Source organism: Sus scrofa, chromosome 13 (assembly GCF_000003025.6).
Source record: "Sus scrofa isolate TJ Tabasco breed Duroc chromosome 13, Sscrofa11.1, whole genome shotgun sequence".
NCBI classification, from domain to species: domain Eukaryota; kingdom Metazoa; phylum Chordata; class Mammalia; order Artiodactyla; family Suidae; genus Sus; species Sus scrofa.
Window position 1 is genome coordinate 81,530,559 of NC_010455.5, and position 27,321 is coordinate 81,557,879.

Sequence of the window (27,321 nt, forward strand, 5' to 3'; positions counted from 1 at the left end):
ATGTATGGGCATCTCCCTTGCAAGTCTTTGTTGAAGAAACTAGGTCATTTTTTTTGTACAGTTTTCCACAATCTGCATTTTGCAAACTTGCTTCTCCATGATATCAACTATCCCCAACAACTGGTACTTAGATCAAGAAGTCTGATCAGGGAGTTCCCCTCATGGCCTAGCAGAAAAGAACCTGACTAGAATCCATGAGGATGCAGGTTTGATCCCTGATCTCACTCATTGAGTTAAGGATCCAGCATTGCCAGGAGCTGTGGTGTAGGTTGCAAATTCAGCTTGGATCTGGCATCACTGTGGCTGTGGTGTAGGCCAGCAGCTGTGGCTCCGATTCAACCCCTAGCCTGGGAACCTCCATATGCCTCGGGTGCAGCCCTAAAAAGAAAAAAAGAGAAGAAAAAAAGAAGTCTGATCCGACTCAAGTGAGAACTTTTGGCAAGAATACTTTGCAGGGAGGGTTGTGGACTTCTGCTGGGGGCACACCATGTCTGGTGGTCTCCCTTTGGCCCTGTTAGCAGTGCCTGGCGTTCCTGCCTAGATTCAGCTTTCCAGTCAGAGTCGCAGTGGATGCCATCTCAATTCCATCCCTCTTCATTTATTCGTTGGGATGCTTCCATGAAAAGAAAATTCCCCTTATCAACCCATTTTCCTGGAGCACAGTTCATACAGCAAAATCTAGATAAATCATTTTCTCTCTCTCTATTTACCAAGCTTCAAAATAACTAGTTTCTTAGTATCCGCTAAATGAGGGTTGTTAGGATTTTTGTTTTGTTTCACTTATCTTTATGAATTCAAAAGAATAATATGAATTACATGTGAGTGAAGGGTTAACAAACTCATTCTCTTTCTCTATGGAAAAACGACCTTGGGTTAACTTTCTAGCTCTGTTTCCCTGGAAACATAATAAAGGTGGAACATCATCTGTGTTACCAGGCAACATTGCTTATGATAAAAATGACTTCTAATTAGTAAACTACACCTGCCTGGGAGGACTGTGAATTAACTATAAATACCTAGTTAGGGAGATCTGTAGTTTGAGCTTGTCTGAATGCAAGGATTCTTGTAACTGTGCATGTCCCTTGCTAGGACCTCTGGAAGTTGTTCTCTTGGGAGGAAATAAAACAGATTGGCTCACATGGGGAAAGGGTCTTAGAGCCAGAATGGCTCCTATACCCATTCACTTGGGCCTAGTTCCCCCAAGAAAGAGACTATGAGATGGAGATTGATGAAAAGGAGGTTTCCTGGGGAGGGCTTTGAGGGAGTGAAGGAAACAGGATTGTGCAGCCACAAAAGCTAAGTGACAGTATGGTTGCAACTGAAAACCTCAGCCAATCCAATAGGACTTCTTCAGTAGCTGAGATGGCCCTTTAAAGTGGTGCAAACTCAGGCAGGACTACTCCCTGAATTGTCTTGAGCAAGGCAGCTCCCCTCTACTAAAAGCAATTCCTGGAGAAAATTCAGGTATGGACTGTGAGCAGCCAATATTCCCGCTAACAAGAGGGATGCATATTTCAGTCCTAACAAGGATACCTGGGCGTGCACCACAGCATCACTGTACCTACTCACTGAGTCTCATCCTTTCATATCTGAGCTGTCACACCTGCCCCTTCCCTGCTGGCATGCCATCCTTCTTGTCCTATATCCTCTAGCAAAGCTAAATAAACAAGTGTCAAAGGAGATACGTTGACTTTTATAAAATATAAATCTAAACTCACACTTGTCTTGTACCTTTCCTGTCCCAGACCTGGGATCACCCATGTCCCCAAAGAACCCTGGTTTGTTTTCATGATGTTCAGAGACCATAATCTGGGAGACAGGGGGCTCATTTTTACTAAGTCATGGTTTCTGGTCTTTTTAGCAGCCAGAATTAAGAAATACACACTTTTTTTTTTCAGGGGAAATACATCATGAGTTCAAAATCAGGACTACCCGATTTTCTTAACTTTGGCAGTCATTCCTCTGTAAGTTCTTTCTCCCACACCAAAAAAAAACTTGTGGTTCTTACATTGACATCAATGTAATTCCTTGCTTATTTTATTGAAAAATACACACACAAAAACCTTTCAAAATAACAATACCAAACACTACCATTAGCAATATGACTACTGAGGAGTTCCCGACATGGCTCAGCGGTTAACAAACCTGACTAGTATCTATGAGGACGTGGGTTCAATCCTTGCCCTTGCTCAGTGGGTTAAGGATCTGGCATTGGCATGAGCTGTGGTGTAGGTCAAAGATGCGGCTCGGATCCCGAGTTGCTGTGGCTGTGGTGTAGGCCAGCAGCTATAACTCCGATTTGACCCTTAGCCTGGGAATGTCCATATGCCGCAAGTGCAGCCCTAAAAAGACAAAAGACAAAAAACAAAACAAAACAAAAAAACACAATATGATTACTGAAAGAATGTAAGATTTCTCTTTGTTTTGTTTTACTTCTACATAGGGATAAACCCTACTGGGGATGTACAATCAAATTATTGTGTTTTAAGGTAACTTAAAAATAATTATTTTTGGGAGTTCCCTTCATGGCGCAGTGGTTAACTAATCCAGCTAGGAACCATGAGGTTGCGGGTTCGGTCCCTGCCCTTGCTCAGTGGGTTAAGGATCCGGCATTGCCGTGAGCTGTGGTGTAGGTTGCAGACGCGGCTCGGATCCCATGTTGCTGTGGCTCTGGCGTAGGCCGGTGGCTGCAACTCCGATTCAACCCCTAGCCTGGGAACCTCCATATGCTGTGGGAGCGGCCCAAGAAATAGCAAAAAGACAAAAAAAAAAATTATTTTTGTATGGTTGTGCCACCAACTCAAGTCACAGGTCCATTTTTTCATTTTGCTTTAAATTTTAGGATTGCTCTTTCAAATTTAATTTTGCTTTATAATTATGTAAAATATTTAAGTGGTTTCTAAATCAGTTCTATAAATTAAGGTATACTGTCCCCTTCAACTTTATTTATTTATTTATTTGTCTTTTTGCCATTTCTTGGGCTGCTGCTGTGGCATATGGAGGTTCCCAGGCTAGGGGTCGAATCAGAGCTGTAGCCACTGGCCTACGCCAGAGCCACAGAAACTCGGGATTCAGAGTCTGCAACCTATACCACAGCTCACAGCAATGCCAAATCCTTAACCCACTGAGCAAGGCCAGAGACTGAACTCACAATCTCATGGTTCCTAGTTGGATTCGTTAACTACTGAGCCACGACAGGAACTCCCCAACTTTATTCTTTTTTTAAAAAAAGTTTTATATTGAAGTACAGCTGACTTACAATGTTGTGTTAATTTCTGGCGTACAGCAGAGTGAATCAGTTATAAATAAATAAATAAATAAATAAATATATATATATATATATATATACACAGTCTTTTTCATTCTTTTCCTTTTATGGTTTATCACAGGATATGGAATTTAGCTCCCTGTGCTATACAGTAGGACCTTATTGTTTATCCATTCTATATGTAATGGTTTACAGCTACTAATCCCAAATTCCCAGTCCATCCCTCTCCCAAGCCCATCCCCCTTGGCACCACCAATGTGCTCTGTGAGTCAATTTCTGTTTTGTAAATAGTTTCATTTCTGTCCACAAATAAGTGATATCATATGGTATTTGTCTTTCTCTTTCTGACTTACTTCACTTAGTATAATGATTTCTAGTTGCATCTGTGTTGCTGAGAATGGCATTACTTCTTTCTTTTTATGGCTGAGTAGTATTCCATTGAATAAATTTACTTCTTTATCCATTCATCTGTCAGCGGACATCTAGATTGTTTCTATGTCTTGGATATTGTGAATAGTGCTGCTATGAACATAAGGGTTCATGTACCTTTTTGAACTGTATTTTTGTCCAGATATATACCCAGGAGTGGGTTTGATGGTTCACATGGTAGTTCTATATTTAGTTTTCCAAGGCACTTCCATACTGTTTTACATAGTGGTTGTACCAATTAACCTTCCCACCAATAATATAGAACAGTTGCCTTTTCTCCACACCCTCTCCAGCTTTTGTTGCTTGTAGGCTTTTTAATGATGACCATTCTGACCAATGTGAGGCAGTACCTCCTTGTAGTTTTGGTTTTCGTTTCTCTAATAAATAGTGATGTTGAGCATCTTTTCATGTGCCTACTGGCCATCTGTAAGTCTTCTTTGGAAAAATGTCTATTTAAACTTTGATCTTATTCTTTCACTCCCTCATAAATCTACACTTTGGGTTTATACTTCTATCTCATATGTCAAAATAAAGCAATGATTTGAGACCTTTTCAGAGATAAATGATAGCATATGATATGTACATTTCTACACCTTTTTGCACACAATAATATATATATATTTTTATTTTTTTAATTTTTTTAATTTTTTTTTTATTTTCCCACTGTACAGCAAGGGGGTCAGGTTATCCTTAGATGTATACATTGCTTTTTTAAATTTTTTTTATTTTTTTTATTTTTTTTTATTTTCAATAATATATTTTAGAAATCATTATGAAGCAGCCAAAAGAGGCCTTTCTCATTCTTTTATGTAACTGCATTAGACACCATTATGTGGATGTACTTTATCAATTCCCTGTTGATAGACACTGGATTGTTGCTAGTTTTGTGCTGTTATAAACAGTACTGTAATAAGTAACACCATGAACAAATCTTTTTCTATTTTTGTCAGTATGTCTTTGGGAGAGAATCTCAGAACTGAATTGCTGAGTCAACAGGTAGATGTAATTTTGAGAATTATGCCAAATTCCCCTCCAAAGTGTTTGTGTCATTAATAACATTCTCCTCAGCAATATATGAAAACTCCTGTTCTCCTAGAGCTTTGCCAGAGAGTATGTTCTCAATTTTGGGGAATTTGGGTCATCTGACGAGTGGAAAATAGTATGTTAGTGCTGATTTATTTTGCATTTCACTTATGATGTGCAAAGGTAAGAAACTTTATATACAATTAAAGGCTAATAACCCTTTTTCCTATAAACTTCGTATTTTAGTTCATTTTTCTGCCGGAAACATCTTTCCCACCTAAAAATTTTAGAAGGGCCTTAGATGTTAAAGCTATCAAATCTTTACCCATAGATTACACATTGTTTTCGGTTTATCACTGTCTTTCTATTTTGTTAATGGTTGGTAGGTTTGATATTTTTGTGGAGGTTTCTTTCATTTTTTTTGTGTTTTTTTTCAGCCCTTTGAAATATTTTTGTATATGTAATAAAATTTATCAATTTTTTCCTCCATTGCTTTTGTATTTTTGTCATCATTAGGAAGGTTCCCCCCACTTCCAAGTTATAGAGCAGTTAACTCATCAATGTTTCCTTTTATTACTTGCATAATTTCATTTTTTATCACATTTAAATCTCTAATCCAGTTAGTGTTTATCATGAGGAATAGATTCAATTTTATTTTTTACAGAAGACTATGCAGTCCTCCTTACCACATATTTTAAATATCTTGTCTTTTCCCCATTGACCTAAGATGCTGCTTTTATATAAATACTAAATTTTCATTCGCAACTTGGTCTATTTAGATTTTTCTATTATTTCTCTTTCAGTATTAGTCTATTTCTTCACCAACACCAATACTGTATTAATTATTAGAGGCATTAAAATATTTTCAAAATATTTAGTATAAGTATTTAAATATTTAGTGCAGGTATATATAGTCTAACTGTGGACTATAAAGTTTATTTAAAAAACAAACAGCAAGAACAGCCCAGAAAATTCATATGGAGAACAGAAATAAAGGGGTATACTTGGAATCAATGTGGCATTTCCTCAAAAAGTTAAACATAGAGTTACCATATGACCCAGCAATTCCACTCCCAGGAATACACTCAAGAGAACTGAAAACACATGTTCATACAAAAACGTGTACATGAATGTTCACAGCAATATTATTCATATTAGCCAAAAAGTAGAAACCATCCAAGTGTCCATCCATTGATAATGGATCAACAAAATGAGGTATATCCATACAATACTATTCAGCCATAAAAAAGTAAAATTTGGGAGTTCCCATCATGGCTCAGTGGTTAACAAATCCAACTAGGAACCGTGAGGTTGCGGGTTCAAGCCCTGGCCTTGCTCAGTGGGTTAAGGATCTGGCGTCGCCGTGAGCTGTGGTGCAGGTCGCAGACGCGGCTCGGATCCCACAATGCTGTGGCTGTGGTGTAGGCAGGCAGCTACAGCTCCGATTCGACCCCTAGCCTGGGAACCTCCATATGCCACGGGAGCGGCCCTAGAAAAGGCAAAAAGACAAAAATAAATAAATAAATAAAGTGAAATTTTGATACATGCATGAACCTTGAAAACATACTGCTAAGTGAAAGAAACCAGATTCAAAAGGTCACATATTATTTGACTCCTTTTATATCACATGTCTACAATAGACAAATTGTAGATATAGAAAGTGGATTAATATTTGCCAGGGACTGTGGAGAAGAGGCATAGACAGTGTCAGCTAATAAGTACAGAGTGTCTTTTGGAAGTGACGACAATGTTCTGGAATTAGGTAGCGGTGATAATTACACGATCTTGTAAATATGCATTGAATTACTCTAAAACTTTAATGTGGCCAGTGAATAAAATTTTTAAAAAAATTTAAAAGACAAACATCATATGCCATCACTTATATGTGGAATCTTAAAAAAAGGACACCAGTGAACTTATTTGTAGAACAGAAACAGACTCACAGACTCCGAAAATCTTATGGTTACCATAGGGGAGAGGTCGGGTAGTGGGGGAGGGATGGATTGGGGGTTTGGGATTTGTGTATGCACACGCAGGTATATGGAATGATTGGCCAGTGGGAACCTGCTGTACAGCACAGAGAACTCTACCTAATATTCTGTGATGATCTATGTGGGAAAAGAATCTGAAAGAGAATTGATGTAGGTATATGTATAAATGAATCACTTTGTTATACAGCAGAATTATCACAACCTTGTAAATAAACTATACTTCAATAAAACTTTTTAAAAAAGTTTTAAAAAAGGGAAGCCTTGGGCATTCCCTGGTGGCTCAGTAGGTTAAGGGCCTGGTATTGTCACCACTGTGGCTTGGGTCACTGCTGGCCCCCAGAACTTCCACATGCACAGGTGCAGACCCCCACCCCCCAAAAGAGGAAGCTTTGCATAGACCAGTGAAAATAAATTCAGGAGTGAAACTCCAACTTCTATGCCTAGAAAATAGAAAAGAATATTGATAAAACCGAGTTTGGGGAAAGGTGGGGGGAAATTGTCTCTCATACACCATTGGCGTCAGTATGAACTGGTATATCATGTAAGTGATTTAGTAATTACAAATAACTAACTAAATCAACCAGCCGATTAAGCACATAGCCTATGATTCAGAATTTTCATTTGTGTGGTTGGAGCAGTTAGCACTCAGTGAATGTTTTTTATCATAAAGGTGATAATCATAGGGAGAGATAATTTTTATGCAATAAATTCCTGCAGCCTAATTCAGCTCCCACCTTTGCTTCTTTTTGGAAAAAAAATAAGACAGTGTTTAGACCATATAAATGATATGTTGGTCAAATTTCTGCGCTTTTAATCTTTACAGCCTACGTAAAGTAAAAAGCAAATTTCTCCCCTAAAATAGAAGGTCACTTCTAGAGATACTGAGCATATACTAAAAGAAAAGATAACAAGTCTCATGCAGAGTTCCAGCCTCTTGATAAAAGGGATACAATGGGATGGGAGTGGGAAGGCTGGGGCCGTAGGAAACAGAGCTTGAGTCTCAGCCAAACCCCATGAGGCTGCAAAAAAGGCCAAGAAATAGTCAGAATGATTTATGTCTGAAGCCTCATTAAATCAGCAGTGACTCTGCAGTAACTGACAAACTCAATGGCTACTGAAACAAGTGCCTTAAAGAACCCATGTCTTGTTTTTCTTTAATTCTTTCTCCAAATGGCGGTTCCCTTTATATATGGCATTATTATTGTTTGTAAGCACTGCAATTCGTTCATCAAATAAAGAGTTCTATCAATGCAAAAAAAGTCCCAGGAAAGGATTATCATGTCAGTCTACATGTTGACCATCCTGGGCCTTTCAGCCTATGAAAACATACCCTGAAGTCATCTTGCCCTCGTTGTAGGGAAAGCACCAAGCAAAGAGAAATAGCTTTTGAAATCCACCCCATAACCCAAAAGGTGACAAGCAACAGCTGAACCTTGACGATGCTCTCTGCTTTGACACCGCCTCTGGAGCTGGTCCTATGGAAGTAGGGAGTGTCCATCAGCCCACCTGCCACTTCCCCAGATGCCAATCCCCACCCTATATAGTGATAGTGGTGGGGACACAGGGATTGTGACATAAGCAAATGGCCTCAGGCTGATCTACATAAATACCAGCCCATGAGCTTCCTAGCAGGGACACCGCCTGTGAAGGCCACAGACCAGCCAACCTCTTGCAACCTCCAAGCTGACAGGCCTCATCAGGGGAGGAGGGACCCCCTCCACAGGAGAACTGATAGCAGGCTTTTGGTGGGGGAGGCATCAAGAACTCTGGAGGGCGGTTGCAATCATGTAAGCAGACATGGAGACTGCCATGTGTGTCTGCTCTCCATGCTGTACATGGCAGAGATGTTGTCCCCGGCTATGCTCGTGTCTGTGCTGCAAGTTCCTCTTCACCTCGGAGCGGAACTGCACCTGCTTTCCCTGCCCCTATAAGACGAGCGGAACTGCCAGTGCTGCCACTGCACCTGTTCCGAGAACCCCAACTGCCACTGGTGCTGCTGCTCCTGGGCCAATGACCCCAACTGTAAGTGCTGCTGCACAACCAGCGGCAACCTCCAGTGCCACTACTATGAGAGCCGCTGCTGCCGCAATGCCACCATCACGTTCCACAAGGGCCGCCTCAGGAGCATCCGTACCTCGTAAGTACCGCACACCCACACGTGGGCCACTGGGGCTCGGGAAAACGGGGGCCCCCGCCAGCTGGGACAGGGCAGGCCAGTACCCCCACCCCCCGAAGTCCATCTCTTTTTCTAAAAAAAGGAGGCCAAGAATTGGTGGTAATTAAGTCTAGTTACAATATGTCACCCTACGAAGATATTACATAGTTTTTGGTAACTAGACATCATGGTGATCATTTGAAATGCCTAATCACTATGTTGTGTAACAGAAGCTGATAACAGAAGCTGTTGTAGGTCGGTAATACTTCAAAAACAAACAAACTCATAGGAAAAGATCAGATTTGTGATTACCAGAGGCAGGGGTAGGGAGGGGGGAATTGGATGGAGGCAGTTAAGAGGTACAAATGTCCAGGTATGAGATAAATAGGTACTAGGGATATAATGTACAGTGTGATAAATACAATTAACACTACTGTAGGCTATATATGAATGTTGGTAAGAGAATAAATCCCAAGAGTTCTTAGCACAAGAAAAAAAATCTTAATTATTTTTCTATTTCTTTAAATTTGTATCTGTATGAGATGAGGGATATTCACTAAATTACGGTGATAAACACTTCATGATGTTTGTAAATCAAATCTTTCTGTTGAACACCTTAAACTTATACAGTGCAATATGTCAATTATATCTCAAACTGGAAGGAAATAAAAGAACCAAAAATAATATAAATAGGGAGTACCCTGGTGGCTCAGTGGATTAAGGATCCAGCATGGTCACAGCTGTAGCTCTGGTTACTACTATGGCATAGTTCAATCCCTGGCCCTGGAACATACACACACCACAAGTGCAGCTAAAACAAACAAACAAACAAAAAAAAAACTTTAAATAATCTGTTTTGTACTTAATGTAGTAGGAAAAGTATATATTCAATGGTGTTATTATTTTAAATATTTTGGGTTTGTGTTTAACAATGCAGTAATAAAACTTACTTCAACTACAAAAAAAAAAAAAAAAAAAAAAAAAGAATTTTGTAGCAATTAAGTGTATGTGTCCTAAATAGCCACTAACCAGTGTAGACCTGAGTTCCAAATCCAGGCTCCCCCCAGTGTGTGAGTGCTGTGCTCTCCGGAACCCCACCTCTGTCACCTTTACAAAATACTAACAGCTAATACTTTATGCAAAAGCAATCTACCAGATATTGCATGGGTAACCCCAGGTAACCTTTACTCCAGGCCCACCACATCAATGAGGAAACCAAATATTTGGGAGGCTGAGTGGCCCAAGATCACATAATTAGTAAGATGCAGTCAGATTTGGAACACAGAGTCTGTGTTTAAAATGCTGTCATGCAGGATTTCCCATTGTGGCTCAGGGGTTAACGAATCCGACTAGGAACCATGAGGTTGCGGGTTCGATCCCTGGCCTTGCTCGGTGGGTTAAGGATCCGGCGTTGCCATGAGCTGTGGTGTAGGTCACAGACGCGGCTCGGATCCTGCGTTGCTGTGGCTATGGCATAGGCTGGTGGCTACAGCTCTGATTGGACCCCTAGCCTGGGAACCTCCATATGCCACAGGAGTGGCCTAAGAAATGGCAAAAAGACAAAAAAGTGAAAATAATAAAAATAAATAAATAAATAAATAAAATGCTGTCATGCAAAATGGAGAGTAAGGTATCTGCCATGATTCAGGGGGGTATAAGGAATAATAAGAGCCCTGAAATCTATCACGTGATGTCAAAATTTAAATGGCTCTTCCTCATCCTCCTTAGAACCCTTGATATCTGCAACACTTATCAGAAAAGCAGTAACTTCTTCAGGTCACTTTTGATCCCTAAGGCCTATACAGGTTCCCCAGATGGCCATGAACTCTGATCAGCCTTCTCTTCCCAGCCAGAAGTCACAGCAGGGAGGTCTCAATTACTCCCTTAGGGCATTAACACTTGGTGTCCTGCACTGCATAGTCTCTTCCTGCTTTGAGCACAGTGGTCTCCGGATGTCACACATGAGGGGACTCTGGAGTAGCAGGGGCAGACTTCTTAGCGGGGAAAGACCAGAGGTCAGCACTTTAAGATGACAGCACTTGGAGAGGCAGAAAAATGAAAGGCAAATTGGAAGCCTTTCAAGGATGGGAAAATGATTTTCTGAGCAAAGGTTCCATGAATTCAGGGGAGGAACATGATCTCTCTGGCAGTTCAGCACTTAGCAGATGTTTAATAAAGGGGCCTCTCAGCTCATGGGCCCCTCCTGGTGTTTGCATGAATAGAGAACCCAGGGGTTCTGGATGGGAGTTCAGAAGTTCTAAGATGCAGAAAATAGCAAGCACACTCCCCTCAACTGCCCCACGTTCTGCACAGCAGCAGTCCAGAGCCACGGAGCCCATTTCAACAGGGAAGGGAGGGCATGGGTGCTTTGGCAGAAGCTTAGGCCAGTAGCTCCCAAACTTGGTTTTGCATTAGAATCCCCTGGGGGGAGGGGTCTTTAAAAACTGCTGATGGGAGTTCCCGTCGTGGCGCAGTGGTTAACGAATCTGACTAGGAACCATGAGGTTGTAGGTTCGATCCCTGCCCTTGCTCAGTGGGTTAACGATCCGGCGTTGCCATGAGCTGTGGTGTAGGTCACAGACATGGCTTGGATCCTGCGTTGCTATGGCTCTGGCGTAGGCTGGCAGCTACAGCTTCGATTCGACCCCTAGCCTGGGAACCGCCATATGCCGCAGGAGCGGCCCAAGAAATGGCAAAAAGACAAACAAACAAACAAAAAACTGCTGATGCCCGGCCCCCATCCCCAGACATTCTGATTTCACTGTCTGGGAGGCTGACCTGGCAATCAGAATTTTATTTTATTTTATTTTTTGTCTTTTTTGCTATTTCTTTGGGCTGCTCCCGGCATATGGAGGTTCCCAGGCTAGGGGTTGAATCGGAGCTGTAGCCACCGGCCTACGCCAGAGCCACAGCAACGCTGGATCCGAGCCGCGTCTGCAACCTACACCACAGCTCATGGCAACGCCGGATCGTTAACCCACTGAGCAAGGGCAGGGACCGAACCGCAACCTCATGGTTCCTAGTCGGATTCCTTAACCACTGCGCCACGACGGGAACTCCAGAATTTTATTTTTATTCACTTATTTATTTATTAATTGGCTTTTTAGGGCTGCGGCCGTGGCATATGGAAGTTCCCAGGCTAGAGGTCAAATTGGAGCTGCAACTGCCAGCCTACGCCAGAGCCACAGCAACGCGAGACCCAGCTGCGTCTGCAACCTACACCACAGCTCACAGCAACACTGGATCCCTGAGCCACTGAAGGAGGCCAAGGATCGAATCCACCTCCTCACGGATACCAGCTGGATTCATTTCCATTGCGGCACAACAGGAACTCCCTGGAAATCAGAATTTTAAAATCCTTCCCTGCCTCCAGGTGATTCTGAAGTGCAAAATGTCCCAGAAGGAACAGAAGGGAAACCAGGAGATTTGCCAGGTGATACAATGGGAACCCAAGTACAAGAACAGGCCCAAACTGGGGAGGAGGTGATTTCCGTACGGAGGAGCAGAAGCCAGTTATCTCAACAAGAAGACAAGGCTGCTGACCATGGTGATTGTTTTGGCACGGAACCTGGGCCACTGAACACCCAAGGCCAAGCCTAAGGCTATCGAGTGATGGTCAGAGAAGCTCTTGCAAGTGTCAGGAGGTTGGCACTGGGTACACTGAGGCTCCTCTTCCCTCCAGAGTCTCTCCTGGGGTCTGAACCACCGCCTCCCCGTTCCGCATCTTGCTCATCCAGCCACACTCTAATCTCCTTCATCCCCTCTGCCTTATTCATCTCTTTTTCTCACTTCCTTCTTCATCTCCACCCCAGCTCCCTGGGTCATTAATACCTGTCTCCCTTCTCTCTCTTTCTCTTTCCCCAACACTTGCCTCCCTCCTTCTTTCTGATTTCTGTGCTGTCTCCCTTTATATTACACCCTGATTCTGAGTCCCAACTTATCAAACTAGAGAAGTCCATCCAGCTCTCATGTGTATAACTGCCCTGCCCCTCCAGGTGACCACTTCAACACCTCGAGCAGGAGGAAGCAGAGAGGCTGGGAAAGCAGAAAGGAGCAAGGCTGAGAAGGTTGAGTCTGGCAGGCCTGAACACCAGGACACCTGCAGCCAAGTCTCTAAGGGATGAGATTTCCAGGTGCCTGAGTCTCCCAAAGGGACACTGTCACCACAGGGCCACCCCATTCTAGCATGTTTGGTCATCACCCTTGACTGTTTGGGCTCTGAGACCTGGGTCCCTGGCTAAGGGAATGGGGAAGGAGCCAAAGGTGTATAGGGACTTCAAGAAGGAGAAAGCAAAAAAGAATATAGTCACAGTGTCAAACTCAACCCCCAGGCATCGCTAATACAAACAGAAAAGAAGCAACAGGAATAGTCACAAATTACACATCTGTTTATACCTCCATCCTCATGGCTAATTCACTTATTTTCATGAACTGCTTTTGCGCTGATTGTAGCTTCTTAGAATGTGAACTTGAATTTCACGAGCATGCATTTACTTCATCTATAGTTCTTATACTATATGAAGTCAGCTCCAGTTATTAGAAAAGATTCAACACACACATACAGCAGAAGCATATGTTTCTTGTGGACTTGACCATTGCTTTCCCCAGCTGTGGACATGAGCTGGCTAGGAGCAGCAGCGAATCATCACAGTAGCCATGTATTGAATGCTTACTATAACCCAGCAGTTAAGCATTTACCCTGGACTATCTCAGGAAGACTCTAAAATCCTTACGCAGGAAATAAGAGTGTGAACTTTAGTTTACAGATGAGGAAACTGAGGATGAGGGAGGTGAAAAAATTTATCTCGAAGGTGCAACTGTTAAGGCAGTGCCTTCCACCGTCTGTAACCTGCCCTGAGTACCTGGTGCCTTAAGTCATACTTGTGGTCTGGTGGTCAGAACACACAGCTGCTAGGCTTGGCTGAGGGACTGACCTCCTGGTATCCTGGGAAGAACACTTTACCCATTCTATTCTGTGTTCCATCCGGATAATAATGATGTCTGTGTCCCTCTAGGCAAAACCCACCAAGAACACACCTAGTACAGTTGGAGGAGATTGGGGGTATTGGCCTATTGCAACAAGTGAGGCATACACCATGAGCAAATGAGAGGTGTCTCGGTAAGAAGGTATCAGTAAGTCATTCCAGGGTTTAGGTGAGGACACAGGGATAAATCTCCTATTGGGAATGTTAATAAATCTTGCCTAGAAGGAAGGAAGAACAGAGTTGAGACTAATGCTGCAACTAGTGAAAAAGCAGCAGTCACTGCCTTTAACCAGGGATGTTGGGTCATGTTTGTGGTTTAGGCAATATTCTTGCTTTTGCCTGAGTTCAGACATGATGAAGTGGTCTCATTTCTGCTTTGTTCCAAAATGTCCCGGAATGGCCTTGTCTGCTGTGGGTATGCTGTGATATTATCAGTGATCAACAGAACCCCAAGAACCAGCTGACAATACAGGACTAGTCTCAGCTGTTTTTGTCTTGCTCAGGAATAACAAGCAGTGGCATAGTATTTACTGTGTTTCAGGGAACCACTGTAAGGCCATGTTGGTATTTATGTCAATTTTAATTTTCCCAAAAAACTCTTAACAGGTGAGCACTAATTTTATAACAAAGAGAAAAGAGAGAGGTTAATGAACTTACCTGGGGTCACCCAGCTAAATGATGGTGGAGGCGGGTCTAGAACCCAGACACCGTGGCACTGCCCAGCCCTTCCCCCCATCACTCATGTGCATCATGTGGTGGCTCAGTGATGCCCCCGGTTTCTTTGGAGGTGGGAAAAGGGAGCCTACCTGCTCAGGTCCTGTGCTTGCTTCCTCTTTCAGCTCCAAGACTGCCCTGCGCATTGGCAGCAGCGACACGCAGGTGGATGAGGTGAAGTCGATGCCCCCGAACAGCAACCTGGTCAGCCACCTGTCGTGCCCCATCTGCAACCGGCTGCGCCTGCACTCTTTCATGCTGCCCTGCCACCACAGCCTATGCGAGAAGTGCCTGCGGCACCTGCAGAAGCACGCCGAGGTCACCGAGAACTTCTTCATCCTCATCTGCCCCGTGTGCAACCGCTCTCACTGCATGCCCTACAGCCAGAAGATGCAGCTGCCCGAGAACTACCTGCGCGGCCGCCTCACCAAGCGCTACATGCAGCAGCACGGCTACCTCAAGTGGCGCTTTGACCGCTCCAGTGGGCCCATCGTCTGCCAGGTCTGCCGCAGCCAGCGCATCGCCTACAAGCGCTGCATCACCTGCCGCCTCAACCTGTGCAACGAATGCCTCAAGACCTTCCACTCGGACGTGGCCATGCAGGACCACGTGTTCGTAGACACCAGCACCGAAGACCAGGATGAGAAGATCTGCATCCACCACCCATCCAGCCGGATCATCGAGTATTGCCGGACCGACAACGAGTTGCTCTGCACCTTCTGCAAGACCTCCTTCCACAATGGCCACGACACTGTCAGCCTCATCGATGCCTGCTCAGAGAGGGCTGCTGCACTCTTCAGCGCCATCGCCAAATTCAAAGCAGGTCTTGCTACCCCGCCCTCCCTCCCTCCACAACTCCTAGCTCAGGAACTGATGGGGAAGGTGGTTGGAGATGATCTGTTTAGGGAGAGCCTTACCTCCACCTGGCAGAGCAGTCCAAGCCCTGGGAGACACTGAGCAAGGCGCAAGTCAGTGGCCTGGTACCCATACCTGGCAACTACCAGCCAGCCACTTAACCTCCCTGCGCCTTGGTTTTTTTATCTATACAATGGGGATAATAGCGTCACTGATGACAAACTCACGTGCCCCACACACAGCAAGGCCAAACCAACTGAGGAAATGTTGGAGTTTGGAGCAGAGAAAGGATTACTGGGGAGCTGTACAGGAAGACAGGTGCTTGGTACCCCAAAACCAAACCAAAGGGTTTCAGCAAAGCCCTTTTAATGGCAACTTGAAGGAGGCGGGAGATTTGTTGTTGCAAACTTTTCCATGTCAGAATCCTTTGTCCTTAGAGCTTTACTTGTAGGTTAGGTCACAATGTTTCTGTAAACCTACAACAAACACATGTTATTCTCAGTACTGCAACTTTTTATCTTTATATGAATGGACTCTTAAAGGTCAGAGCCTTCAGAATAGGCTATCCTGTATCTTTTAGGAGGTAGCCAGCATGCTTTTACAAAAGGTGCAAAGCCAGCATGACTAAGCACAGGCAACAGAGCACAAAGGTAGGTAAAGCGAAAGGAGTAGATGTAATACAGAGTCAGATTTGTTTTTCCCTATTATAATAGTAGTAACTCTCTCTCTAACACATAATAAATACATAAAGATTCTATAATATTGGTTATAGTTTTCATGACCTTGGGCCTCATTTTCCCCTTTGGAGAATGGAGAGTTTGATCCTGTAGTATCCTGAAGTTCTGTGAGCCTTTCTAAGGTGTTTTGCCACTAAATTTGGATTTCTTCAGTATCTTCAGTTTGAAGGGGAAAAGAATTGGCAGTGTTGAGAGTTACCTCAATTTTACATTTTCCCCAACAGATTTTCCCCCAAAGTTACAAGCAACAAAGCAAATGAACTGGTAGCAAATATATAATAATGCAAAAACCCAGAAATAGTCAATAACATTCTAGTGAACAGCTTGTTTTTCCCCTGCCTGCCTGTGCGTGGTTATTTGACATTGGCTACATGTAATATAGTTTCTATAAGAGAAACTGACTCAAGTTTTCATGATGGAACCCAGTCCAACAATATCTTACAGGGTTCAGTAATTTCTCGCTGTATATCCAGCAGGTTAGACGTGAGGATCTCAGGGATCCTTTTAGGCTCTTTGCTCCTGGGAATAGATTCTTTGAACAGAGATCTATTTCACCCAGGCCTTTTAGAAGAATTATGTCTAATCTTTTCAAAAATCTTACAGTATAGGCATTAAAACTCCCGTTGTGGTTGAGACAACTGGGATTCTGTAACTGGCACAGAGCCCCTAGTAAGTGGCAGACCCAGTCTCTCTGACTCCAAAGCCCATGTCAGTTCCCTAGCATTCACTTAACCTATTCTGCTGAAGAGTGACCAGAATCAGGAGTTCCCGATGTGGCTCAGTGGAAATGAACCTGACTAGTACCCATGAAGATGTGGGCTCGATCCCTGGCCTCTCTTAGTGGGTTATGGATCCAGTGTTGCCATGAGCTGTGGTGTGGGTCACAGACCTGGCTTGGATCTCCCATTGCTGTGGCTGCGGTGTAGGCTGGCAGCTGCAGCTCCAGTTTGACCCCTAGCTTGGGAACTTCCTTGTGCTGCACATGTAGCACTCCCCCCACGCAAAAAAAGAAGAGTGACCAGAATCTAAAGATAGATTTAAAAACAATGGCAACCACCACTACCACCCTACTGGGGTCTATTTCCCTAAGTAGTGGCCTAGTGGCAAGTGACCAGAGTGCAGCAGATCAACCTATGCTCTCCCCTGTTAGATAGTTCACTGTCCATGCAAACATGCCTGGACAGATGAGAAGGGGGCGACTTTCCCCTGAGCTACACAGAAAGGTCCCAGCACACATACAGGTGGGTCAGATTTTGCTAACCATGTCCCCAGGACCTCTCCCCAGCATGAATGTTTAGGAATACCTTGATTTCTCAATTGCCCCATACCTGAAAACATTTTGTCAGCTGAGGTTTATTCAGTATGGGAACGCCACCAGGGCAGCCCCTATATTAAAGAAAGCCTACAGGAAGCATATTGCCAGGCCAATAGAACCCCCATTATTCCTGGAGGGTTTTTTTTAAGGTGGTACCCATGGTCTGAGCTTGGCTGGATTTTCTGGAGCCTCAGCTTAGGGAAGGGGCTGCTACCTGTAGCCTGCTGAGAGCCCCATGCAACCCTAGGAAGCCTGGGTCTTTAACACAGGAGAAACCTGGGATCATTTTCTCAAAGTCCAGGACACCTAAAAGCCAGACAATGAAGGGACATCAGTACAAATTCCAGAGAGCTCAGCCATTGGGAAGGGGCTACTTTCATGGCATATCCATTCATATACCATTCAGATACAGGGCTAAAGAATGTAGCCTGTGCATCCTTGTTAAAAAAATTTTTTTCAAACCAGGGTTCAAACTTGCCCTTAAGGACTCCAGTGACTTTCTGGGGAGGTGCCATAAATCTGCATTGTTAATAGATCTCCATACAATTCAAACGCAAGCAATCTGAGAACACACTCTGAGAAACTCTGGGCTCTGGAGAGAAGATCCAGTTTGGGGTGATGTTGAAAGCCTCAGGGTCAACCCCAGCTGCTCATTGAGACCAGCACAGAGGTTTACTGACAGCAAATACCCATATCCCATCCCTACAGAGATGCAGGCTAAGCAATGAGGATTTTTCAAAAGCTCTCATGTGATTCTAATGTGACACCAAAGTTGAGAACCACTGGCTTAAAGGGGCTCAGAAGTTGAGCTCCTTGCCTCTCAACGTATGGTCCAAGGGCCAGCAGCACGGGCATCACCTGGGAGCGTGTTAGAAATGCAGAGCCTCAGACCCCACCCCATACTGATTGCATCAGAATCAGCATTTTTAAAAAAGATCCCCAGAAGATTCCCTCTGTTAGATTGTAAACCTAGCTGCAAACTGTCTCACTTGGATGCCTGAGCCCCAGCTCAGGTGGATTCACTTAGCAGGTAAGGCCAAGAGAAGTTTTGTTTTGTTTTGCTTTGTGTAGAGAAGGACAGCTGGAGCAATTAAGAACATAGGGTCTGGAGGTAGATAAATAGAATTAGCCCTGGTTTTCCCTAGTTACTTGCTGTGTGACACTGAACAGTCAATTAACCTTTCTGAGCCCATCTGTAAATGGGAACAGTATCTTCCTTATACGAAGATATGGATAATGTATGATAATATATGGATATGACCCATATGTGTGATACATAATCATATAAGGATATGATCTAAATAAATGTTTAATAAATAGTAGCCAATTTTAAGTATGTTGCCTGAAAGAGACTTTAATTTTGTTCTAAGACCAACTCTTGCAAAGCTGCTATATTTGTAAGGGGCATTGATGGGGATGTGCTTCTGGCCTCGTCTTTCTTTTCTCTTCTCCTGGTGCTCCCTCTTCCCCTGATCTAAGATATTTTTATCCTATCACTCCAGAACTGGCTCTCTAGAAGCCTGACTGTTCCTAATGAAACAAGGGATTTCCTATTCAAGTGAGTAACTAGGAGTTCCCATGGTGGTGCAGCAGAAACGAATCCAGCTAGGAACCATGAGGTTGTGGATTCAATCCCTGGCCTCGCTCAGTGGGTTAAGGATCCGGCATTGCCCTGAGCTGTGGTGTAGATCACAGACATGGCTCGGATCTGGCGTTGCTATGGCTCTGGCGCAGGCCGGCAGCAACAGCTCCAATTAGACCCCTAGCCTGGGAACCTCCATATGCCCCAGGTGCGGCTCTAAAAAGACATCAAAAAAAAAAAAGTGAAGTGAGTAACTATCGACGAGTCAAAGGAATTAATGCATAAAGTGGAATTTCAGCTGCTCTAAGCCACAGTAGGGCTTGCATATGGCATGGGGGTGGGAGACAGAGAGCATTTCTCAACACGCTGTAATCACGTCCTAAGAGCTTCCTGTTCAGCCCCCATCTGTTTTGCCTCTCCATCCTCTGGGCCAGTGTGAGGGAAGAGGTGGGCAAAGGAAATGGGGCTTCAGAAAGTAGGCCAGAGAGCAACACTGCTGATATTCACCCCAGAGATGTTAGAAAACAGGACACAATGGCTGTCACTCAACAAACATCTTTCCAGCATCTCTACACACCCTAGTCATGGTGGTACCCAAGGCAGTCATGGTCTTGTGTACCCAGGCAGGGCTATGTTAAGAACCACAACTTGGTCACCCCCACTGCTGAGTAAATTTGGAGAGTAAATTATAGCCTAGCAATGTACCAGAGTCAGCCTTTCATGGGAAGGACATTCCTCTAGAATAGACTATAGAAGGATGACATTTCTTCAAATCACTGCCTAATGCCTGAAACCCTTTAAAGCCAACAAAGTTGCCACTTCATAGACAGAGGTCACCATGTGCTCACCCTGTCCTGGCATCCTCTGCACCTGGTATCGTTTGGTTTATGGATACACTGGAGCACTGGTGCCTTTTCATACTCATATCTGTATCCGAGAGCCTAGACAGGCATGAGACATGGAACAGGTGTCCAGTAAATGTTTGTTGAATGACTAAGTGATCTTAAAATCCAAATGCCATGTGAGAGACTGAAGAATGAGTTGGTTTCTCGTTGAAGTGTAACAGCAGACTCTTTCTGGAAAGGAAGTGGAGAATAGGTAAGAGAGGGAGCCTAGATGAACCCAAAGGAGTCAAAGCCTCCAGTGGAGAAAAAGGATAAGTCAGAGAGCAGCCACGGCAAAGGGGAACTTTGCTGATTTGCCGCTGTTGTTTAGGGCTGGGTTTTGGTGAATGGGGCAAGGCAATATTTGGAAGTAGTCAAGAGAAATTTAGACTTTATCCCATTGCCACAAAACCCATCACTTTGTGACATCACCTCTTCTCAAATTCAATGTACTGACAAGTGAAGTCTGGTGAAAACTAATATCAAGGGTGGCCTTGAACTTCTAACTTCAGACCTAGGGCAGCAGGGATTACTAACTAGAAGTACGCCAGGGAAGGACAGCTGTCATACCCAAGGGAAGTGTAGGAGGAAGTGCGGACCATTTGGAGCGAGGCCATGTTCACTTTATAAACCTATGCTAACATCTTTCAGCCCAGCTCCACGTGGCTTCCCTCCCTTTCCACCCACTACTTTGGAGCCCGAGTTAATTTGCCCCAGTTTGCCATGGGCTTTGACACGTGGGGAAATGAACAATTGAACTGACATAACCAACTTGGTTGTTTTGCAGTCCGATATGAGATTGATAATGACCTCATGGAATTCAACATTTTAAAAAACAGCTTTAAAGCCGACAAGGAGGTAAAGCGAAAGGAGATCAGAACTGGATTTCTCAAGCTACGCAGCATTCTCCAGGAGAAAGAGAAAGCCATCATGGAGCAGATAGAGAATCTAGAAGTGGCCAGGCAGAAGGAGATAGAAAAATATGTGTACGTCACCACCATGAAAGTGAACGAAATGGATGGCCTGATTGCCTACTCCAAGGAAGCGCTGAAGGAGACAGGGCAGGTGGCGTTCCTACAGTCGGCCAAAATTCTGGTGGACCAGATTGAGGACGGCATCCAGAGCACCTTCAGGCCCGACCCACAACTTCGGCTACACTCTTTGACCTGCATGTCCTTGGACTTTGCTGAGCTCTCCAGCGCCATCCATGAGCTCTTCCCCACAGGTCCCAAGAAGGTGTGCTCCTCAGGGGACTCCCTGCCGTCCCCCTATCCCCTGCACTCAGAAATGATGATTGCCAGGAAGGTCACTTTCAGCACCCACAGCTTCGGCAACCAGCAGATATACCAGCGAAGCTCCTCCTTGCTGTCCTTCAGTGGCCCCAGCTGTGAGAAGACCAAGGGGGGTCTGGAGGTCTATGGACGAGCCCAGTCAGCCGCACCTGCCAAGCCCACAGACGGCCTCTACACATACTGGAGTGCGGGAGTAGAAAACCAGCCTGTCCAGAACAGCAGCAGTTTCCACAACTGGTACTCATTCAGTGATGGCTCTGTGAAGACTCCAGGCCCCATCATTATCTACCAGACTCTGGTATATCCGAGAGCTGCCAAGGTAAGAAAGGCTCTGGGCCCCTCAGGGAAGATGGGAGGGTGTGGGCCATGGCATGGAGATGGGGGGTCAGGAAAGGTTGCACTTACCTCTTTGACCTCTAGGGTCACTCAAGTCTGTTCCCCTGGACCCTTTGTGCTGAGCCATTCAAAAGGAATAAGTTCCTGAAATCATGAATAGCCCAAGATTGGCTTAAACCAAACAATATATTTAACTTATAGCCAGAGATACATCTGAAAACCCCAATGCCACTTCAAAGGCAGCTTCTCTATTGACAGAGAATGCAGCTTGGGAACCAAAGTAATTTGAAAGAGACTGCTCGGAGAGAGTAGTATTTCCCAGAGAAAAGCCTGTAGCAGTAGAGGGAGTGCAGAAATTGGAATTAGAAATGCAGGCTCCATTATATATTAGCTGTGATTCCTCTAAATTGCTACTTTTTCTAAAGAAAATATCTGGACGCTTCTGGATTTGGAAAGATTAGAAGGATAATCCTGGATGAAATTCCAATTCTTATCTCCTGAAATTCAGCTGTTTTTTTGTGTGTGTGTTTTTGTTTTTTGTTTTTTGCTTTTTTGGTGGGAGTGTCGCTTTCTCACAAACCTCTGCCATCACCTGGCCTCAGGGGACAGGACTCTCCCTTGTCCTTCTGGCCTAACACGAACAAATGGCCCTTCTCTTAACATTACTTTCAAATCCAGCTGAACCTAAACTGAACTGTTTATAGAATGTTTTATTAAAGTCCCAGTAGGAAAAAAGGTATCTTATGAGAGCAGCACATCTTGCCTCTTCTTGGGCTTCCCTGAAGGCACATCTCCCAAGCCAACCCATGGTCTGCTTCCAAGTGGCAGAGCCCACATTTTGCCCCTATGATCTGAAAATACTCACCAAGACTTAGTATCCTTGAAGCTTAAACTAGTGGTTTTCAAACAATAATATGCACGTGGGGATCTTGTTAAAATGCAGAGTCTGCTTCAATGGGTCTCAGTGGGCCCTGAGATTCTGCAACTGTAACAAACTTCCAGGTGTTGGCATTGCTGCCGGTCTGCAAACCACACTTCAGTAGCAAGGGTCTAAACACAAGAAATGAAAGCCAGGCACTGACCAAGCCTTACTTCTCTATCCTCCTGAGTCGTCATCATAATCTATGATTTGCCATCTACCATGGACTCCATGATCTTGCTGCAAAGTAGAATATATCCCTCTCATGGGCTGTCAGACTCACCAAAGTATCTCTGCCCTTCATATCACAGACACCACACCTGAGCAGCTGAATCTGCATTTCCAAATGATATTAGGTCAGCAAAGCCTGCAGTGTATATGACACGATCTCAGGGATGGCATTAGGTCTCATCTCCACGCAACTCAGACCACTTGGGAGGTGGGCAGGATCTTGCTCTGGAAGAGAAGGACTGGTCATCTCTCTATACTTGGGCTCAGAGAAAGCTCACCCCAGCCACCTGGGTAAATGGTAAATGGTCCCTCGATGTGCTCAAGAGAGGCTGCATGGGAAAACCCAGTCAAGTCACTGACTCTCAAGATAAGACAGCTAAACCTACTGCCAGACAGTGGTATTTGATGTAAAAATATCATGGATCCCTATTTCCGGATCATGAGATGGAATTCATACAGCAATCTTAACGCTCAGTGATGCAGGAGATGAAATCTTTGCTGGCATCTCTCTCAAGCGATGGCTGACTTAACAGTCCTCTTTTGGCACAGGAAATATTCTTTGAGTTAGTCTTAGAACTTGTCACTCGGTATCTTAAAAATCCTAAAGAGTTTTTTCTTTTTATAAAAACTCAACTTTATTTCTAGAAATCCCTCCCAAGGAAATGATTAAAAATTCAGATGAAGAGTCATGCCCAAAAGTGTTCACTGCGCCGTTATTTATTAGAGTGTAAAATTAGAAACAACCTAAATGTTCAAACTATAAAAGGAGTAAATCATTTACAGGGCAGTTATTAAAGTGGTGTTTTACTGAATTTTTAATGATATAGGGAAATATATAAAATGTAGTTAGTGAAAGAAAGCAGGAATCAAAGCAATATAATCCAAATTATATATATATTTATGTGTGTGTATTCCATAATTGGAAAGAAATAATAATGAATTATTAACTGAATTGTGGGATTATGAAGAATGTTAATTTTCTTTCTTTCCTTACACTTTTCTTGTCTTTTCCAAGTACATACTTAAAATAAATATGTTTTGATCATCAGAAAATTCAATTTTTATTAATAAGTTATAAAACAGAGAAAGCTTTAAAAGTGTAAATATATAAAAATAATTATAAATTAATGCATTCACACAACTTTAAAATTTACATCCTTATAAAAGTAATTATAATTATTATATATAATTAATTTTATATGCAATAGCGTATAATTTGTTAAAATTTAAATAAAGCATGCAATATCTGGTTAAAAATACAATCATTATAAAATATTTATACACCAGGCACAATCTGCTAATTGACGCTTGTTAATGTATCTCTTCTAAGAGTTGACGTTTTATGCTTTGCGTGTGAACATATATTCCCCATTATGTGGGTAAGTGATTTCACCTCTTTGGAATTCCTCTTCCTTGTGTATAAAATAGAAGGTTGAAGTAGGTACACTTTTCAACTTCTAGTATTCTGTAGTTCTATTGGAATTGCTAAATATAACCTTTCTGAGCCTCCCTTGTAAAATGGGATAATAAAATCCCCCCCCCAAAGGGGGCTGTGAGGACCAAATGGTTTGTCTGACTCAGAATCTGATGCATAGTAGGTGCTCCAAAAATGGTGCTTGGGTCATCACTCCATGTTGACAGACAGGAACGAAGCCAAAGGAGACTGCATCTGTCCTTGAAATGCATTGCAAGCATCACATCAAGACTCATCACACAGCCTTTCAAGGCTGCTGCACTAGGTCTGACTCAAAGTCTTCAGCAGTTGGAGGAGTTCCCATTGTGGTGTAGCAGGTTATGAACCCGACTAGTATCCATGAGGATGCAGGTTCAATCCCTGGCCTTGCTTGATGGGCTAAGTATCCAGCATTGCTGTGAGCTGTGGTGTAGGTCTCAGATGAGGCTCGGATCCTGAGTTGCTCTGCCTGTGGCATGGAGCCATAGCTGCAGCTAATTCGACCCTTAGCCTATGAAATTCCCTATGCTGTGGGTGCAGCCCTAAGAAAGCAAAAAAAATAAAGACATAAATAAAAATATAAAACAAAGTCTTCAGCAGCTGGAGGGGACAAGTCAGTTTAAATTCACCCCACAGACAGTTGATGACTCAGATCTTCAAGGGAAAGAGAGCTGAATGGCATGTTCATATCTCTCTAGGTTTACTGGACATGCCCAACAGAAGACGTGGATTCTTTTGAGATGGAATTCTACGAACTTGTCAATTCCCCTCCTAACAACGTGCGGACAGAGCTCTGTGGACAAATTCGAGACATAATGCAGCAGAGCCTGGAGCTGCACAACTTGACCCCCAACACTGAGTATCTGTTCAAAGTGAGAGCCATCAACGATAACGGTCCTGGGCAATGGAGCGACATCTGCAAGGTACTGTGTACACTATTTCTTGACAGATTTTCTTGATCAGCTTAGGATGCAGCTCCATTAGGATGATCATGAGATCGTGGAATCCACCAAATGACACCTTCCTCTACTCCCAGAAAACTTAATTCAAGAGCACAGAGAGGGCCCTGGTGTTGACCAACTTGGCAAAGGGGGCTTGAGAATTGTCAGTTCAGTTTGATTCAGAAAACATTTGTGGAGTTCCTGTCGTGGCGCAGTGGTTAACGAATCCGACTAGGAACCATGAGGTTGCGGGTTCGGTCCCTGCCCTTGCTCAGTGGGTTAACGATCCGGCGTTGCCGTGAGCTGTGGTGTAGGTTGCAGACACGGCTCGGATCCCGCGTTGCTGTGTCTCTGGCGTAGGCCGGTGGCTACAGCTCCGATTCGACCCCTAGCCTGGGAACCTCCATATGCCGCGGGAGCGGCCCAAGAAATAGCAACAACAACAACAACAACAACAACAAAAAAAAGACAAAAAAAAAAAAAAAAAAGAAAACATTTGTGCCAGGTATTGCATTAGGATTTAGAGGTTCAGAGGAAAATAAGACATAATGCTTGCCTTTGAGGAGCTCAGAGTCTAGTAAACAAAAATTTGTGGTAGGAGAACAATAACAAACAAACAAAAAAAATAGTTAAATGTTAGCCCCAGTGGTGACTTAAAGCAAAGATACAGTGTCAGGTTTAACGAATATAAATACAGCATATATACAGTGAGTAATTTATCTTAGTGTTAATATGGCCCATGCAATTTAACAAAAAAAATTTTCGTTGTCTATCTGAAAGTCAGAGAAGAGCCGCTAAGTAAGTCAGGTTGGACTCCCCCCCAAAAAAGGGCAAGATGATTCCAGTCTCTTTGTGATGCCAGGCTTGTTCATCTTTATATCCCCAGGGGACATACATTCATGGGTATAAATTTATTGATATTCAGAGGAGAAAGGGAGGAAAAATATCAATAGCCTGGAGCTATCTTACTGTACAACCATGATGGTGTTCTTAGGAATCAGAGTAGATTATGTCTTGATTGGGGGATTCTTTAGAAGTAGAGCGAATAAATTCATTTCAGCTTTTGAAAAGGGAAACTTATGGTGCAGAGAGAGGCGAGTCTCGTGAGAGCCCTTGCAGCCAGGACAGACGTCTGACACCCAAGAAAACTGGAGGGTCATCAGTTTCTCTCAACCCCTAAATCAATTCCGCCCCCCCCACTTCCAGCTCTACTTCTCTCTGAATCTGCGTTTTCAGCTAGCTTTTCTGTTTCTCCTCCCCTAAACATTCGGCTTGCATATTTGGGAGGTTCATATCTCAACCTCTGCGTGACCAACACAACTGACTAGTTCCATGTTCTTTGGCTCTGGTTAAGTGTTTGCAGAAGAGACTCTGATTGGTTGCTACCTCTAGTGATAAAGCAGAATGTAGGGTGGGCAGGAATTGTGCTGTTGGTCGGTATACTAGAAGCAAGTCTCCTGGAGGTGGGGGTCCTCTAACTCTATCATGAAGCTCTGCTTCTGGAGCCCAGCACCCAAAGCACTCCCTCCCCGTCACCCCCCGAGAAGTCAGACACTCAGGCGGGAAGGACAAGAATGTGGGCTGAGAATGTTCCCTGGCTGCTCCTCTTGTTACACCCCAACCAGACACCCTGGCAGTCAATTGCCCCAGAGGCCAGTTCTTATTGACACACTTCTCTCCAGAGCATGGAACACCCACAGCTGCTCCCAGGTTTGATTGCATGTCCTTTTGACAATGGGTGTTTCCTTCTGTCTAGTTCCAACTACTTTCTCATTTTTCAGAAATTCCTCAGACCTCTCTTGCCCACAAAGGGCCCTCAGTGCTGTTACTAATTTATTTTTAAGTATCTTAGGTCATTTTTAGATGCTAGGGACAGGATGGAGGTAGGGAGACCGAAGTGTGTCAGCCATTCTTAGTTTGTCATTCCTCATAAACTTTGAACTCCTTAAAGACAAAATTCATGTCTCATTCGTCTTTCTTTCTCCCACAATGCTTACCACAGCACTGTGCATACAGCAGGTTCTTAATGGTTATTGAATGAATACATGAGTGAAAATGTGGCCAAACAAATGAATATATGAATGAATGTCTCAGTTAAAGAGTGAAGAAATAAACTGATAAATAAAATTAATAATTACAAAGTACCATAAGATGCCCGGAAGCTCTTAAGTGTTTTTTACAATCAATCAAGAAGTAACATCCCCCTAAAAT

General features: G+C 43.7%; 1 protein-coding gene across 1 annotated transcript in view; it reads left to right on the plus strand.

The window, feature by feature from the left end:
* Positions 7,031-27,321, plus strand: part of TRIM42 (tripartite motif containing 42) — a 29,805-nt gene continuing 9,514 nt past the window's right edge. The window contains 5 exon segments of the mRNA XM_013982083.2: positions 7,031-8,638; positions 8,641-8,848; positions 14,691-15,388; positions 20,726-21,549; positions 24,868-25,092. Of these exon segments, the coding sequence (XP_013837537.2) occupies positions 8,509-8,638; positions 8,641-8,848; positions 14,691-15,388; positions 20,726-21,549; positions 24,868-25,092 (2,085 nt within the window). The 5' untranslated portion in view covers positions 7,031-8,508.